Source organism: Colletotrichum jinshuiense, chromosome 7, assembly GCF_051148585.1.
Source record: "Colletotrichum jinshuiense chromosome 7, complete sequence".
Taxonomy (NCBI): domain Eukaryota; kingdom Fungi; phylum Ascomycota; class Sordariomycetes; order Glomerellales; family Glomerellaceae; genus Colletotrichum; species Colletotrichum jinshuiense.
Genome location: NC_139314.1, coordinates 2,831,746 through 2,849,224, shown reverse-complemented (window position 1 = coordinate 2,849,224; position 17,479 = coordinate 2,831,746). Strand labels below are relative to the sequence as shown.

At 54.3% G+C, this 17,479-nt stretch overlaps 5 protein-coding genes across 5 annotated transcripts; 4 read left to right on the top strand and 1 right to left on the bottom strand.

Moving 5' to 3' along the window:
- Positions 1 to 3,653: 3,653 nt before the first annotated feature.
- On the top strand, positions 3,654 to 5,972 carry EsH8_VII_000749 (uncharacterized protein; the record flags this gene model as incomplete). Its single annotated transcript, XM_083270882.1, has 2 exons — positions 3,654 to 4,664; positions 4,716 to 5,972. The coding sequence occupies 2 exons, from the start codon at positions 3,654 to 3,656 to the stop codon at positions 5,970 to 5,972; spliced, it is 2,268 nt and encodes a 755-aa protein (XP_083128439.1).
- A 1,159-nt stretch (positions 5,973 to 7,131) lies between these two features.
- On the top strand, positions 7,132 to 8,196 carry EsH8_VII_000748 (uncharacterized protein; the record flags this gene model as incomplete). Its single annotated transcript, XM_083270881.1, has 3 exons — positions 7,132 to 7,424; positions 7,544 to 7,725; positions 7,802 to 8,196. 3 exons carry the CDS (start codon positions 7,132 to 7,134, stop codon positions 8,194 to 8,196), a joined length of 870 nt encoding a protein of 289 aa, XP_083128438.1.
- A 210-nt stretch (positions 8,197 to 8,406) lies between these two features.
- On the bottom strand, positions 8,407 to 9,994 carry EsH8_VII_000747 (SCF ubiquitin ligase complex subunit HRT3; the record flags this gene model as incomplete). The annotated part of the gene is made up of 2 exons (XM_083270880.1): positions 8,407 to 9,549; positions 9,605 to 9,994. The coding sequence occupies 2 exons, from the start codon at positions 9,992 to 9,994 to the stop codon at positions 8,407 to 8,409; spliced, it is 1,533 nt and encodes a 510-aa protein (XP_083128437.1).
- Positions 9,995 to 10,628: 634 nt separating this feature from the next.
- On the top strand, positions 10,629 to 12,020 carry EsH8_VII_000746 (mitochondrial carrier domain-containing protein; the record flags this gene model as incomplete). The annotated part of the gene is made up of 2 exons (XM_083270879.1): positions 10,629 to 10,812; positions 10,876 to 12,020. 2 exons carry the CDS (start codon positions 10,629 to 10,631, stop codon positions 12,018 to 12,020), a joined length of 1,329 nt encoding a protein of 442 aa, XP_083128436.1.
- A 752-nt stretch (positions 12,021 to 12,772) lies between these two features.
- Positions 12,773 to 13,873, top strand: EsH8_VII_000745 (uracil-DNA glycosylase; the record flags this gene model as incomplete). The annotated part of the gene is made up of 2 exons (XM_083270878.1): positions 12,773 to 13,128; positions 13,189 to 13,873. 2 exons carry the CDS (start codon positions 12,773 to 12,775, stop codon positions 13,871 to 13,873), a joined length of 1,041 nt encoding a protein of 346 aa, XP_083128435.1.
- Between the last annotated feature and the right edge of the window lie 3,606 nt (positions 13,874 to 17,479).

The window sequence follows — 17,479 nt, the reverse complement described above, 5'->3', positions numbered from 1 at the left end:
GCTTACACGCCAAAGACAGAGCAATGGGTGGAATGACAGGTATACCGTAAATAGTTGAAAGGTCGCCGCAGCACACGCCGCTCCGCGACTCGTGCTGCCGTTGATTGACAGGCAATGACTGATGACTGACGACAAACAAGATTTTGATCGATAGCAGTGATTCACAAGACGAATCGATATTTCTCGACCATGTCGACGGCCCTCATCACGCTAGCGACTCTCGTTGTACAAAGTTTTACCTCTGCATGGACGCCGATGCTCGAGCTGTCAGCAGCCGATGAACTGTGGTGGGTGAGTGGCATTGGCCTGGCCTGGGCGACAAGCAGGCGAAGCAAACAAACACCAGGGCTTCTTGCCAGACCCTGGCATGGCCAACGAAAGAGGTAGATTCGGGGATGGAGGCTGCAGTACGTAGTGACATTATCATCTCATTTACTGTTTGGACGCCCCAAATGGAACGCCGATGGGACCAGCAACGGCAATCCGTTCAAAGAGAGAGGATTTCGTAAGTTATTACCCAATGGTATGCCCCTCTCGCCTTTCCAACCTAGTATAATATGGGAGAAGGAATCTATTAATTGGCAGGCCGGAAAAAGATTTCTGGAATGGGTTGAAGGGAAGGTGACGACGAGGTGTGCTCCGTATTCCCCAAAGTATCCGTATCCATCCATCCATCCATCCATCCATGAGAGGAAGTTGGGCGAGGCATTGGAAAATGAGACCGTGTCTGTCATCAGCAGGGATCCAGTCCTGATGGAGACTCCTTTGCTGCACAAAGTGAATAGTCTAGTCCCATGGCCCTAAGGCAAGGTACCTTATCTCCCCTTCCGTGGGGTGGGCGATGCGATGCGGACTGTGAAAACAACAGAGCAATACAAAGTGGCAGGCCAAATGTTGGGCCGGGTGCGTTCTGCTGTCGCAGGTGGCTGACGACCATCTGGCCGCTTGCTCTAGCGTGCATATCCAAGGGCTGTAAGTCGCAATGACTGCGTCAATGGCGCCCGATTTGTTTCTCGTGGTGGACGTGACGCTGGGCGCCACTTGATTGCTGCTGGTTTCTTCCCAGGAGATGCAAAAGTCAAGAAGGCAGCTAGTGGGGAAAAGCGCCAGCGCCCGCGTATTCCGTGCTTCTAGTGCGGGTTTGTGTAGTGTAGTGTGGTGTAGTGTAGGTCGTCGGCCCGCCAAAGAAGAGGGAGTACACAGCACGGCGAGATACTTGAAGGCCAGTACATATACATTGAAGGGACTGCTGCAAGAGCACGCAGGACGTGGCCACGGGCATCCCCTCGGTGCAGCAACGGCAGCAGTGTCACCGTCGAGTGCATCATCCCGGTTCTGGGCAGATGTGTACTGCGTAAGGTAGGGCCGGGAAGGAAAGTGGGTGAAGATTTTGCCAAACGGCGCTCAACGACAGAGTCAGTCAGTTCAGTGGCGTGGTGTGTACGTACTCGAAGCACCCACATCCTCACTCAGTACACGAATGCTCTGCGTCGGTTCGGTACGTACGTACACTAGAATCTCTGCCACGCCGAACTGCGTGCCAGAAGCCTAAAGATCGATGGCCGGAGACCGCTCCTCGCCGGAAGGGGGGTGGAGGCATTGGAGGGGGACTGAGTGATTGGGCGACCGGGGCACAATGGCATTGGGGCCTTCCCCTGAGCCCGAGCGGGCAGCGCGCAGACGATACACTACACCCAGGTCCCAGGTCGTGGAGTGCGTTCAGAGTGGGCGGTTCCTGGCCGAGGGGGGGTGGGGAGGGTTCCCTGGAGCTGAGCGAGCCTCGGGTGGTTCTGGGCCCTTTTCCTTTTGCCATGCCCTTCCCCGTTTTGTCCAGGGGTTCGAGGAGGGAAAGGACGCTAAGACGGAAAGGAGGAATGGCGACAGGGGTCCAAGGGGAACGATTCAACTTTCAAGGGGGGACGGGCGGGTGCTGCTGGGGCCTACCTGTCTTCCTCTGACTGGGGGACATGAGGCGCCTCCTAATTAATGAGCGATGCGACGGCCAGGAGCACGAGGGGGGCCAATTGGATGGCCTGATTGATTGGGTTGAATGACTAAGTAAATTGAAGCCGGGAGAGACGAGGGAAAGGACCGCTCGAGAATTTGAGATGGATCGCCAAGGTTCCCGTTCGGTTGCGGGAGAGAGGATAGCAAGTCGGCAGCAGAGGGGGGAAGGGGGACGGGTTTTGCAGTGAAGGCGGACTGAACAATTTACCAAGGGCGGGCGAGGGGCGATGAGTGAGGCCATGAGGTGAGGAAAGCAAGGAGGAGGAGCTCGTTTTTACAAGCCGCCAACCCAGCTACGCGACTGGACAATCCTTTCCCCCCCACAGTCCCAGCGGCGGCCGCAGGTGTCAGTTCAGTTCATTCCGACAGTTGGGGCTCCATCCAACTGGTCCAGCCACTGTCACCCACTGACTGTCCATGCCAATGTCAATATCAAGCAGCGGCAGCGCTTGCTTCCTTTTTTGCTCCGCCAATCTTGAGGCCCGGGCGACAGCCAGGACCGACACAAGACACCTAACCGGAACGGGTCAGATATCCTTACAGACGGTACTTTGACATGCCCTGCATACCACTCACTATCCTTGGGCGTCCAGGTACTTGGCCGCATGTATCCGTACACACGTAGTCCATCCACTACACTACACCACTGTGCAGTAGCGTCGTAAGGTACCTTGCCTTTCCATCACCCTCGCCTGGCCTTGCCTTGCCTTGCGTTAGTGCACTCCCCGGCATTCGAGCCATTCACTCATTCATTCATTCACTTCAGTGGTGGGCATCGGTGTCCAGGGCCACCCGTCCTGTCATCCATCCCATCCCATCCTTCCTCGACGCCAGGCACCGTCTTTGCCCTCTTTTATTCCTCGGGCCCTTTTCCAACCAGACTCTGGCCTCGTCTTGCTCACATAGCCTCAATTTCTCTTCTCTCCTCGCCGTCGCCGTCGCCTCATCTTTTACCTCCCTCCACTTTTGCCTTTGCCGGTCCGGTTAAGCCTTGTCTGGAATGCTCTCTCCTGCCCTCCCCGCCATTCTTGCCTGACTGAGCCTCTCTTTGTCCATGGTCATCGCTTGGCCCTTCCGATTCTTCTTTTCGCTTCCCGGCCCAACCTAACCCTTTTATTCGTAATACTAATATTCCACCTCGCACTATAATCTATACCGTACCCTGCCTGGCCTTACCTTGCTTCGTCCTCCCCTCCCTCCTTGCTCGCTCGGCCTTTTTACCGCTACCACCACGACGACCCCGGATCTATTCTTACTCGCCCCTTCCTCAGCCCCTCCCCTTCGCCAACCAGGGACTATCCTGCCTGTCATGTCTATTTGCGACTGTTAAACACGACATTTTTCCAACGCGGGTCTCTCCCTATCTCACTCTCAATCTCTCTGTGCGCAACCTCGCCCTTTATTTTCAGCTACCGCCATCCACGACCATCGCCACCTGCGAGACCGGCCGTGATACTGGTGGTTCTCCAAGCGCCTGTGTCGCACAGGGTCGTACATCTCTCCCCAACTTTTGGTCCTCGCCCTGTCGCATTGCACGACTCACACCAACACCCGAACCGTCTTGTTGAGCGGCTGTGGTAGGCGTCGCACACCAATGGTTACTGCCACCAATCCATAGGTACCGAGATATACAGCTTCTCTTCGCCATGGCCACCTCGACCAGCTTCCCGCGCATGTCCTTCGGGGCCAACAACTCCCTCGACCTGACGTTGGATCTTCCCATTGTCCTCTTGTCTCCATCCGACGATCTGCGCATCCCCGTCGACGAGAGTGACGATGAGGATCAGAGAACCCCCACCACGGCAACCGTGCCACAGATCCCAGAGCGGAGTACACAGCGGTCCAGCAACGAATCTCCAACACTGGACGACCCAAAAGTCCCTCGCCATCCCATTCCCTCAATGCAAGCCGCCTTTGCCGAGTCGTTGCATGAAGTCGCCGATGGTAACCCTGTCGAAAAGCCAAAACTCAAAACCGCCGATGCGAAGATCCGCCGCGAGGAACTCATCAGCCAGGAGCGGGATGACGAACTGTCCGACATGCTCTGGCGGTACAGGCCCGGCCAGCAACAACACGAGCTGCAGAAGCTCATGGCCCAGATATCCTTTGGTGTTTACTTGCTGCTCCATGGTATGGCCAACAGCGCGGCCCAGGTCGTCAGCATTCTACAGGGACACATCGACGAAGTGGACGAATTCCTTGAGGTGGTTATGGAGGATTTTGAGCAAGCCACCAAGGATCTGAAAGAGAGGATAGACTACCTTTGCTTGCCGATGGAGAACCTCGAAGTTTTCGAAAAACTCTTGGAGGATCGCAAGTTTCGACTCGAGATTGTTCAAGGAAACGAGAAGATTGAGCATATCGTGGCCCGCACCAACATGCAGCTCGAACAGTACGACGTTGACGTGCAGCAAGGACTGGCCGCCACCAAGGAGTTCGCCATATATCTGGCGCAGCAAAACGCGGGCAGTTGGCGTCAGGACCGTCCAGACGTTGTTGACATTTACGCTGCTATGAAGGGCAATACGGAGGGCTGGTACAATGCGTTTGTGGAGCTGCAGGCTCAAGGGAAGGAACTGAATGCCCTGGTCATTAAGCTCGGGAAGATGGTGGCAGAAATGAGTAAGAAGGCCGGTGAAGTCAGTCGGAGAACCTGGGTAAGACTAGAATGTCTTTGCGAATTCAATCCAGTGCTAACCGTTGTGCAGGCGAGCATCCCCCCTTTCACCTTGCCTCTGCAGGGTGCTCGAATCGACGAAGCTTCACTTCACTCCCCGCCCTCCTCACCCCCATCCTCCAGGAGCGCAAGGCGCTCAACCCTTCGAGCCAACAGTGTAAGCGGCTCTTTCTCCACCGGAGGACGGTCAAGTTCAAACCCGGTCTATTTCGACATACCTGTTCAGGGGCCATCACCGGCCACTTCTCCAGACCAACAGTCGATAAAGACATACAAGACTGCACGCTCAAACAATACTGCGCGCTCTCATACCACCACGCACTCGCACAACACCACGCACTCGCACGACACCACGCACTCGCACAACACCACGCATTCGCACAACACCACACACTCGCACGGCACAGCGTATTCGCACAGCACCACACGCACAAACAACACCGCGCGCACGAGTAAAAGTACGCATTCCACCACGCCCAAACTGACCTTGGAGGCGCCCGATGGTCCCGTATCGGATCCTGTCTGTGCTGAGGAAGAGGATGCAGCTCTAGACGATGCACCACTCTACCTCCTCCAGCCACGGACGTACACGCCACAGCCACAGGAATCCGCTCCATCGCCCACGACAACCGAATTTAGCAGATATCAACCACAGCGAGAGGTGCCAGTACCAACGAAGAAAAGCTCACTCCGTCAACGAGTCTCGTTGAAGACAACTCCTCCAGAGTCAATCCAGATACCGCCGCCATCCACGGACCTTCAACACACCGCGCGAGAGTCGTCTCGGCAATATCACGCTCCAGATTCTGCTTATGGCTCAGATATTGATCAGCGAGGGCGTTACCAAACAAACGAGCTTTCTCCGCCAGGACAATCACTCGTGCTGCCTTCACCCCGGTCTGACCACCAATACTACCGTCCGGTGCAAGCAAGCCCGCATTCCCCGCTGCAACAGAGGCCTCTCACGGCCGGTGCGCAACCCAGGTCACCGTACGGGACTGAGTCTGGCTACTACCCAACCCACCAGAGAAATGCGCCCTCCCGTTTAGGAGGCGCAAGTATGCTGAGCACGGTTACGACCATGACATATGATTCTCAGATGACAGCAAGCGGAGAGAAGCGACTGAAGAAGAAGCGCAGTGCATTTGGCTGGTTGAAGAAAGCCTTCTCCCTGGACGAGGAGGAGCGATTGGCATACGAGGCGCGAAGGCAGCAGCAAACGCCCAATATGTACTACGACAACAGAAGCCCCAAGTTCCTGGATGGCAAGAGGGTAACACCCCGGTGAAACTCGCCCACCTAGCCCTCAGTATTGGTTGGTCAAACCCAACCTCAACCTTGGTCCTGGGACTCGTGCCATTTTCGGGCAACAGCCTGGTCAGTCTTCCCGTTATGTCGGGGCCTAATCGCTCGTCCGTCATTTTGGGTCATGTCGGTATCCGGAGCATTCCTCGAATTGGTCCCTATTGCAATATTCACCCCCAGTATTCGACACAAAAGCGCGACATTGATACCCCGGGCGACCGTTGAACTTTTTTCATTTATGCGCATCTATTAATGTCGCTACCTGCATGCGACGCACACTTGTCTGCAGCAATTTGCTAGCATTCGCCACACTTTTTATTTATTTTTACATCTTACACTTCAAACTAGTCAGGAAAAAGGACTCGCAACTCGGGAAAGAAAGGGATTAACACCAGCATTGTGCCAGGTGTCGGGGAGTTTTGCTTTCAATGTAGCGATTTATCATTTTATCTGATGCATTTACAAGCCAAATTTACTATATATGCCCGATTGTGGGCAATAATGTATGATTCGATGAGAATCCAAGGCAATCATGACCGACGAATAACGTCTGGCTCAATTACAGATGAAACTTCATCTTTTTCAACGCCGTGATCTGTGTTATCATCTGCGAGTGCGTAATGGACATGTCAATACACTGACTTTCAGTCATCCTACACAAAGGGTATCCAAAGTCCCAACCCCAAAACCAGGACAATCGGCAGTCCCGTGAGATGTTCCCGACGACGACGCATCCAGACTCTGTCGACGTAGTCAACTAGTATCCAACGTCAACTCCCGACCAGTCCTTGGTCCCATTTGAGACTGGCATCCGCTGACTCCGACTGGCTTGCGCACACGAGCTACTGAAGGAGCGGAATCCTACGACCATTAGCGCCCCGCTCAGTGAGGCCCAACTCGCATTCGTGTGTTGCACCCTCAATGGAGCTTGAATGCAAGAAGGCGGAGTTGAAAGGAGGCTGGGTCGTTCTTATTAAGCAGCCGAGGCAGTTATTAATGAGAGCATGTATAGTGTCTGTACGTTTTGCTCCTTTTTTACTCTACTTTATCATTTGTTACTGAACATTTACCCCTACACCCCCGACGGAACTCTCAGGAAAAGAACAAGGAAAGGAAAGGAGTTGGGCAACTCGCATCGCATCATGACAACGCCCAAGACGTGGTTCATCACCGGCTGCTCCAGCGGCTTTGGCGAGTCTCTAGTGAAGAGGCTTCGGGCGGAGGGCGATAATATCATCGCGACGGGCCGGCAGGCCGACGTCAAGCTCGCGCACCTCCGGGAGACGGGGGCGCACATCATGGACCTCGACGTCGCGGCGCCGGAGGGGGTAATCCTGGAAAAGGTCGCGGAGGCATGGGACGTGTTCCCAGGCGGCGTCGATGTCGTGGTCAACAATGCCGGGTATATCCTCGCTGGCCTGGTTGAAGAATTGACGTGAGTATTTTCTTCTTTTCTTTTCTTCTTCTGCTTCCTCTTTCGAGGATTCCTCGGGAAGATATGACAAAGGGCCGATCGGCAAACGTGGGTGCTGTTGTTGACGAGAGAGGACGCAGGCAAGAAGAGATGGAGGCGAGCTTCAAGACTAACTTCCATGGCCCGCTCAACATCACGCGCGCGTTCTTGCCGCGTTTGAGGAAGAAGGGTGCGGGGACACTGGTGTATATCAGTTCGCAGGCGGCCTGGCATGTCGACCCCAACGCCGGGGCGTACTGTGCGAGCAAGTTTGCGCTGGAAGGTCTGTCCACCCCCCCGGCTCCCCTTCTGCCCTCCTTTACCCATGCAGCGCGGAGGCTGACATTAGGGGGCTAAAGGCGCCGTCGAGACGCTGTCGAAAGAACTGGCGATTCTGGCCCCGGCGATCAAGGTGCTTATCGTGGAGCCGGGGTACTTCCGCACCAAGGTGTTTGGCAATATCACGCCCATCCCGCCGCGCGTGCAGGAGTTTGCGGATTTCCATGCCGTTGTCAAAGCCGGGGCGGAAGCCATATCCGGCACGGAGCCCGGGGACCCGGAGAAGGCGGTCACGCGCATCGTGGAACTTGTCCGAGGGACGGGCATGGCGGAAGGGAGAAATGTGCCATTGAGGGTTGCGTTGGGGAGTGACGGGTGGGAGAGGATCAGGTATAAGTGCGAGACGGTGCTGAAAGGGTGCCAGGAGTGGGAGGAAGTCGCGAGGAGTACGGACTTTGAAGCTGGAGCCAAATAAAGCGACGCCGGACCAGTGTATATTCGTAATGTCGTGCTGGCAGCCCTTCAAAGAGGAGTAAGACAGTCATTGTTGCAGCACAATAGCTAGTCCTTACGTTCAAGATCTCCCCTGACAATAGCAAGCTGCCATGGAGTTGGCCTATACTTTGAGGACGGAAAGGCAAGAAATCAGGATATTGAGCTGTATTTGTTTACCGAGAGAGTCAAATCAACTCCCAACACCATAGCTCTTGACTCTACTGAAAAAGAAGGGCTTGTCGTTCTTCAAGCCGAACTCGCCCATGTCGTCTGTCAGCTTGTTGTAGCTGTAGAAGCCCTTCCAGGCGAGCTTGTTATTCCGCGCGCCCTTGCCGGCACTTAGAAGCGACAAGTACATCTTGTAGATATACTTCGTCCCCACTCCCTCAGTCTCTATGAAAACGTCTCCTTCTGCTTCACCCAGGGGCGCGTCGGGATGGTCCAATGCAGAGGATAGCCGCCACCGGCCGCGCAGACCGTTCTGCATGACAATGGACGGCAGATAGGCTGCGGCGCCGCCTCGGTGCTGATCGAGAAGGGCCTTGGTCATGTAGTGCACGACGTCGCCGGGCTCCGAGGTGGTGAGAAGGCTGATGGCGGTGCCATCGCGGAAGAAACGAAGATACCGGTAGTATGTCACAATATGCACAGGACTATTCCAGGCGATCGAATGTACGTTTGCCTGGCCAGACCGGATGTAATTTACAGTGCTAATGTAGCAACCGTTGAAGCGGATCCGAGGCCGCTGCCTGAACATCTTCTGCCAAGACGACGAATAGAGTTCTGGCAGCAGGGCATGAGTGTTGGCGTCGCTCTCGTCCCTGCGGCGTTGCGCCAGCTCTTCCATGCTGACAAATTCAATATCAGCTGCAGCATCATCTTCTTGTTCCAGGGGCTCCCACGAGACCCCCCTTTGCCAGTGGTAATGCATTCCGCCAAACCCGAACTCGGGACCCACTGAGACGCGACGCCAGATCTGTTGCTCAGTGGCAACGACGTAGGCAAAACGTTTGCATACGAGAGAGATTCGCACGAAGTCTCCAACGTCTATAACAGCCAGGTCTTTGAAGATGTGAACCAAGATCTCCTCGGGCAGTTCTGCGATAGGGCATGGCGGTGCCGGGTCGCCCTCCACTGGAGAGGGGGCCGCTGCAACAGAGAGACCAGAGAAGCTTGCAATGAGCTCGCTCATCGTTTGCTGCTTGGTCTCTGAGGACTTGCCTTCTACACCCGGGGCGGTAGCCTGGGTGACTGATGCCGTTGGCTGTGGTGCTTTCGCAGCACCGGCAGGAAAGTGCTTCTTCCTGTAGGCCAAATCGACTCGGTTGTCCATCTTTAGGCCGGTATCAGTCAAATTTCCGACTGGCTTCACAAAAATGGCCACTCACCCTGAATGCTTTACGGTACAGCTTTAGGCTGTCGCCCAGATTCCCGATCGCCTCCTTCTCCATGGCTTCCTCGAAATGATCAAGGGCTGATACCGGTTCCTGGACCGTTTTGGGTGCAGGTTGATCCAAGGTTCTCCCTGAATATGGAGGTGCCGGTTCATCAAACGACAATGAACGGGCATATTCCTCGTCGTCTTCTACTTGAGACCTTTTTGCGCCTGTAGGCCTTGAGCTCTCGGCAGAAGCGGATGGCTTGGAAGACGAAGGTGCTGCCTTTTTTGGCCGAGAGTCTTGAGACTCTGGAACCGACTTTTTCGACTGAAGTTCTGACCGCCACTGCTGCCGGAATGACTCCAGCTCGGAGTCGAGCTTCGGCGGGTTGCCCGCCATGGCTGTGAAGTGGGTGGCTCAGGAATACTGAGCTTCGAAGTTAAGAAAGCGTTATGATAACGGCATTGGTGAAGGCTTCAGAATGGGTGGACAATGTGACCGTGGTGGCGATTTAGGAGTTCTAGATATCTACAATCGAACCCGCGAGATGAGATGTAGTTGAAACCGACCACTCAGCTTCCATAGTGTGTTGTAAGCAAGCACGCCAAACTGGAGTCATTCGGCATGCTGGTCCACCGACCTGACGCTTATCGGTGACATTTTGTGGCGCGTCCGGGATCCATTATCGCCCCAGCCAATTGGAGCACAAGCACGGACCGTGACATCACCTAAACGGTTTGGGCTCGGCTCGGCCAGCAAGGTCCCCCGGCGCCACCCATTTCATTATCTCCGGCAAATTTTTGGTGAGGAGCAAAGGAGGTGCGATTTCGCAGTCATGACGGGCGGACTCTGGCGAACGGGGTAAGGCCAATTTTGCCATTCCACTACTCGAGAAAAGCTCGTGAAAGCTTGCCTTCCCCTCACCCACCGAACTGTCGCCCGCGACGTTTTTGTCGCACAACATACACATCACTGAATGACGGCATCATCTTTCCCAAGCTCCGAGCTCTCCGACAATGCAAGCTGGTCCGCAATGACTGCTATCCACCAAGCTGCCGGAGGCCAGGACCACGACAGATTCGATCCCGATGACTCTTTTGCGATGGCGCGAACAATCCCCGGCAAGGACAACCACGGAGGAGGCAACGACGACGGCATTACCGCGCCGCAGAAAATGATGTCGGCTATGTCGGGCAGTCTTTTGACGTCGCTTCTCGGTAAGAGTTTCTTTCGCATCGCATCCGCACCCGTAGCCTCCTTTCGCTAATCCATAACCGTAGTGACGCCGCTCGATGTCGTCCGAGTCCGATGGCAGTCGCAAAATGTTACTCCGCCCACGGTAGATTTCTCCAAGCTAGCAATGACGACCGACAACCTGAAAGCCTTCAATACATCGAACCTTGGAGTTACTGCATGCTGTAGGGAGGTATTTTTCATGAACAACAGCGCCGAATTGTGCATCGCAATGCCAAGAGCGGCGGAGGGAGTGGCGACTGCCGCTGCCGCTAACTGCGCGGTTGAGGAGGTCGAACGAAAGACAATCAGCTCTACCATGGACGGACTGAGAAAGATTGCGCGGAATGAGGGGTTCACCAGTCTCTGGCGAGGTCTTTCTCCGACCTTGCTGATGACCATTCCGGGCAACATTATTTACTTCACTGGTTACGACTGGCTGCGATACAACCACAAGAGCCCGATCGCGCAGAAGTTCAACGACGACATTGCACCTCTAGTCTCCGGCGCTGGAGCCCGCATCCTTGCCGCCGCCGCCGTCAGTCCGATCGAACTGTTCCGCACCAGAATGCAAGCATCGTCTGGTAATTCTACAACCGGCCATCTTGCCAATACATTCCGAGGCATCAAGGATATGGTCAACACTAGTGGCTACACTTCTTTGTGGAGAGGATTAACCTTGACATTGTGGAGGGATGTGCCCTTCTCGGGCCTGTACTGGTGGGGATACGAGATGATCCGGGGGAAGCTGACAGACATGCGAGAGACCCGCCGCGGCCGAACACTAGACATTAGAGGTTCTCGGACCCAGTCGCGGCGCAGATCTCAAAGTCAGGAAAACCACACGGAAACCATGAAGGACAGTTTTATTGCTGGTGCCGTATCTGGCGGTTTCGCGTCGATTGTAACTATGCCATTCGACGTCGGCAAGACTAGGACGCAAGTCTATCGCGATGTACCAGGACAAGCAGCCGGCACCAACGCTGCAAAGGCGGTGGCAGCTGAGCAGGGCTCCATGATTCGCCTACTCTGGCACATCTTCACGACAGAGGGAATGCAGGGTCTGTGGAAAGGATGGATTCCTCGAACTCTGAAGGTCGCTCCGGCATGCGCCATTATGATCAGCAGCTACGAGGTCGGAAAGCGGGTGTTCAGGGGCATTAACGAAAAGTCCAGGAGTGATATGGACTGATTTTGAAGCATCGCAACTCTTCCATTTCAAGCATTATCGGCGTTGAGCGGGCTGTTATTAAAGGAGAAAAAAAGACACTGGCCTGGAGTTTGCACACCAAACGGCACAAGTCGTGGTTGGTTTAGACATGGGGGAAACAGAAACGTGTAATTATAGTCAAAATGTAATGATACCTCCCCACAAAGTGGTTTACTGCTGTACCTACAAAGATGCAGCATCCAATGTTGAACGGCAAAGTGCGGCTCAGTGCCTGTATAGGTCACCACTTCATCCTAGATGATGGAATCTCAGGGGCGATGCCAAGGAGCTGGGGTCGCTGCAGGGCTGCAGCTCCTAAGCAGCTCCCCGCCCTATCAACCACTCAGACTCGCCAGAACGCGCCAGAACAGCGGGTCTGGGACTCGCGTTAATGGCTTTTTTTTCGCCCGGATAGCGCGTCACTACGCGACGGTCCGTAGACCGGCACTGCAGCCTTAGCCAGGGCTAAGAAATCTCGACTACATGTCTAGCTACAACCTCTTCTCCCCACTTCACCTCCTTCCTACTCATTGTGTTACTTCTTGACGTATGCGTAGTTTGACCTTTTCTCTCCATTGACAATCGATTGAAACATTTGCAACCCGAGCCCTGCCACAATTGAGCGCCTACACCTCACCAGGCTCGCAATCCTCCCAGTCGTCCGCCCTCGGCCAAGGCAAAGATCGTTCAACGTCACTACCTTCCTCCGCTTCCCTGCCTCCACCCCCGCTAAAATGTCGACGCTCAAACGCAAGGCCGGCACTCTGTCTGCCGCGGATAGCAAGAAGCCCAAGCAGGATGGCAGCATCATGTCCTTCTTCGGAGCCCCGAAGCCAGCAGCAGGCAAAGGGGTTGCGGCGGCTCCCGAACCACCTACAGTCAAGTTCGACAAGACCAAATGGGCGGCGGGTCTGACCGATGAGCAGAAGGAGCTGCTCAAGCTCGAGATCGACACGTTGCACGAGAGCTGGCTGGCGCACCTCAAGGACGAACTCATTAGCAAGGAGTTCCTCGACCTCAAGCGATTCTTGAATAGGGAAACCGAGGCCGGGAAGAAGTGGTTCCCGCCAAAGGAGGATGTGTACTCTTGGTGAGTTTCTTGGCCCCCTTAGACTGGAGTGCTCGGCATGGTTCTAATGATATCCGAAAGGTCTCGCCATACCCCCTTTAACACGGTCAAGGTTGTCGTTGTTGGCCAAGACCCCTACCATAACCACAACCAGGCCCACGGCCTCGCTTTCTCCGTCCGCCCTCCCACACCCGCACCTCCTTCGCTCAAGAACATGTACATCGCCCTCAAGAAGGATTACCCAACTTTTGCACCCCCGCCCAACAAAGGCGGCCTCTTGACCCCATGGGCAGACCGAGGTGTCTTGCTCCTCAACACATGCTTGACGGTCCGCGCCCACGAGGCCAACTCGCACGCGAATCGTGGCTGGGAACGCTTTACGCAAAAGGTCATCGACCTCGTTGCCTCCAAGCGTGCAAGGGGCGTCGTCTTCATGGCTTGGGGCACACCTGCGGGCAAGCGCGTGGTCAAGGTTGACGTCAAGAAGCATTTGGTTCTTAAGAGCGTGCATCCCAGCCCGCTCAGCGCTTCGAGGGGCTTTTTCGACTGCGGGCACTTCAAAAAGGCCAATGAATGGCTGGTTACGCGGTACGGCGCCGGCGCCGAAATCGACTGGGACCTGAGCGGTTCCAAGAAGGTCGAGACGACTGTCGTGGAGACCGAAAAGGACGAGACCGACAAGGACGGAAAAGCTGAAAAGGTTGAGACGGACAAAGTGGCGGAAGTCAAGGCTTCGCCCGAGGATTCGCCTAAGGAGGAGGCGTAATGAGAATACAAGAAGCTAAGAATGAGGCGGGCGTTTGGTCTTGCTTATGTTCGGAATGACGTGGGAAAACGCGATATGATTCAGGCCATCTTCTAGGAATGGCTTGGATGGACCATGACTTGTTATATTAGATGATGCAGCGTGCTGTGGGCATGCAAAGAAGCATGTATAGATGCATGCCGGGTTGGCGATGGATGGGATTAGTTACTTGGGTTTGGGCACTGCACACGATAGATGAAATATTACGGAATCATTTATCTCAAGACATACTAATGAACGTTACTAGGTCCGATATAAGCACTACATGTGTTTCTGAGTGGCTCAATGACGGAATGTTAGCTTAATCCTAGTGAGGTCAGTGCTGTACTCCGTTTACCAGCCGGATCACCTTTCGCTAGTCGTCCTCCCCACCCTTTGAGGCCATCTCCACCATTCTCTCCCCTGTTCTCTCCCCCCCTCTTCCTATTCCCCAGTATACCGGCGCCGAGATAACGAGAAGAGTGCATTTGGTGGAAGTGAGCGCAATGGGATTGAGTTTGTTTCTTAAGTGAAACCCATTCGCGGGATATTCTCTCCCTTCTCACCCACTGACGAACAAAACGTTATCCTGGTCCTTGGGCAAGAGACCGCTCCTTCTACTAACGTTCTAACTGTACCCGATAATAATGTTGTTGGACATGCAAACATCCCCATGGCATCAGAGTTCTGTCCCCCTTGTGCCGTAACCACACCCTCCAGGTGAGTTATGTTTCCTCGAAAGAGAGAGTTTTCAGTCATAGCCAACAATTCTAAGAAAATTTACATAATTAGGAATTGAGCTGAGTTCTGCTACGAGCAGTTACGCCAAGACAGTAGATCGTGAGACTTTATTGTATCTCTGTTTTATTCAGGCACCGTGGTTCCAGATTGCAGCCTCGAATATGACAAAGGAGGGAAATCGCCCATTCCAACCCAATACTGTACACCGCGCCTGGCGATATGGTGTTAATACAATCACTACTGCGACCCAGTGCCGCAGGCATGAATGTCGATATTAATGTGCCGGCCCGGGGAGAAAGAAGGAACAAAAAGTGGGATGCTCTGTTTCACTGGCGCCTCTGAACCAGCAGCAACAGGCCTCCCGATCTCGCCGGCAAGCCCGGCCAGAACACTCATGCCGCGGGGCGCATCTTTGACCATGGCATTGGGCCTATGAAAGAGAAATTCGATCTGAAGTGCGTCAGACTATGTATGCGACAAGACATATGTCTTGCTAGCTCCGTGTTCCCAAAGGGTGCGGTTTGAGAGTAGCCTCTTATATACACGTACACACCACCGACGGCATTGTTAGCGCAATTATATATCACAGGCCAGAAGCCAGATATAGTAGGCTCCTATCCTCAACTACCAACCGCTTTTCTACTTGAAAGTAATAATGCTAGTGCAGGTAAGAAACTAGTAGGGAGGGCCGTATGTCATATCAAGTGGAAGAGGAGCTGGTAAAGGAGGGAAAGAGGACACCCGGACAGATTCTATTGATTCAAAATAGGATCACCCCTCGTTTATTTCCCCATTGACATTATAACGAGTTCAATGTGTGGTTCGCCACATTCTATATTTGCAAATCCAGTAGATTCGGGTTCCAAGATAGACCCACTTCTCCGATTCCGGCGCCGGCCCGGGCCACAGCTCCGGCCAAATGGGAATGAGTTGCGTGGCCTTCGTTCAACAACGAAAACGTGCCATCTGCTGTAGAAATGTACTGTTACGATCATAAATATAACCTGGTATATATTGAGCAGCGAGATATACCCTATATTAGACCGGGAAACTGAATCATTTCCCACGTCGCCTCGAAACCATTAGTGTTATGTGCCATGTTTTCTTTGGCAACTTGAACCGCCGTTACCTCGTTTTAAGGGATACAGCGAGTGGTATTGGCTTATGTCATCGGTAGCAGCTTAGGGTCCTGCCATGCTTCAGCAAGATTAGGTTGTTGGGTGCAGCACCATGCGACCAGAGCTTTACGCCGGCAAGTGGAAAGGAGACGTGCCGTGGTGTTTGGTTTGGCAGCCCGGCCGCGCCGCTGCCAGAGCTTTTAAATTGTTGGTCTCATTGGAGAAGAACAGGGGTTTATTTTTTCCCTTTAAAGAAAAGGGGGGGAAAATCAGTTCTACTATGCAGAGGTATGGCGTTTGAGACAGTGCGTTAGGGCCGACTTTGCAAGTCACAACGGCTGCTACTCTCCCTTTGGTGCCTAGGCTTAGAGACATCGTCCGATAATTGGGCTGGACATGGGGTGGAGTATGAATGGGCATTTCTGACGTTAATCGATCGGCAGTGTAGCTAATGTCTGTTCAGGCAGGCCCAGCAGAGAGTTTCGCATACAAATCCAGCCACTCAGAGCATTTGGAACAAACGAGGAAGCAAGCAGGTCCTTGAACCCCTTGAAAAGTGTGTTCATGCGCAGGTGCCACGACTACCCCCAAGCACGCGGGATGAAGTGGGGAGGACGCAGCTGAGGGCGCGAGCGTCGCCGCATTCACAAATCGCCGATGAGTGGTTTGAGGGAGCCCATCATGCCCACGGCACCGTGTCATGCCTGCCAGCCAGCTTCCACGTCGTATTCTCTCAATGGCTTCATACTGGCCCGTCAAGCCGACCATCCCACAGTCGATCGTACTCGCCGATTACCCTCCGGAGATGTGGCGATGCGCAGAAAATAACGGTAGCGAGATTCCATCACTGTAACATTTTCCGAGCACCAGAGAACGGTGACGCGCATGATGCCCAATGGATGTGATAACAACGTCGCTGTTCGCCAGGCTTTGGTAGCACCCCTTGCCGAATGCCAGCGCATGTCGATCAAGCGCACGGGGCAAGACCAATGACTTGTCTCGACGGGGTGCTCGGCTCGGGGGATGTGCGAAAGACCCGGTTCTAGATGGGGTGACGACGAGGATGTGCTGGCACCGACCAACTCATGCGCGATGAAGTCTACCTCACAAAGGATCATCCTCGTCCTATTGTTGGCAATGCCGGCCAACTGGGTACCTAGCGAGCAGATTAGGTGTCGGAGGCAGATTGCTCTAAGCAAATGGCTTCCATGAACCGCCGATGTGGCGTCCTGACCGGAGCATAGTAAGCGGCCGGCGTTGAGGTCGCGAGCTTTGAACACGTCCGACGGTGCGCCCGTGTTCTGTTTGCGAGTTTCTTTCTCGCATGTCAATTGATTCTCTATTTCTTTTGCGTCAATTGAATTCCATCTGCTGACACAGAGTGGTGCCGTGTCGTGTCTAGCCGGGGCCCAAGTGGGGCGGACGGGCGGGCGCCGGAAGCCATCAAGCGACAGGTTCGAGACGCGTCTCGCCGTTCAAGCAATCATGCCTTGTTGCTTTGCAGTCGAGGGATGCTGCGAGACACGAACTCGGCAGGAGTGACACAGAAACGTTGGATAAATGAGCCGTAATACAGGCCCCCCGACGGGAAGATAGGGTCTAGATTCACACCAATTGCGGCTAGAGTGGTCCGGGTACGTACAACGCTCTTGATAGGGGCGACGAGCATCTCAGATCCCTAGCTGTGGCTTCGACAATCAAGCTTGTGGTGTAGTGGTTGTGACAGTGT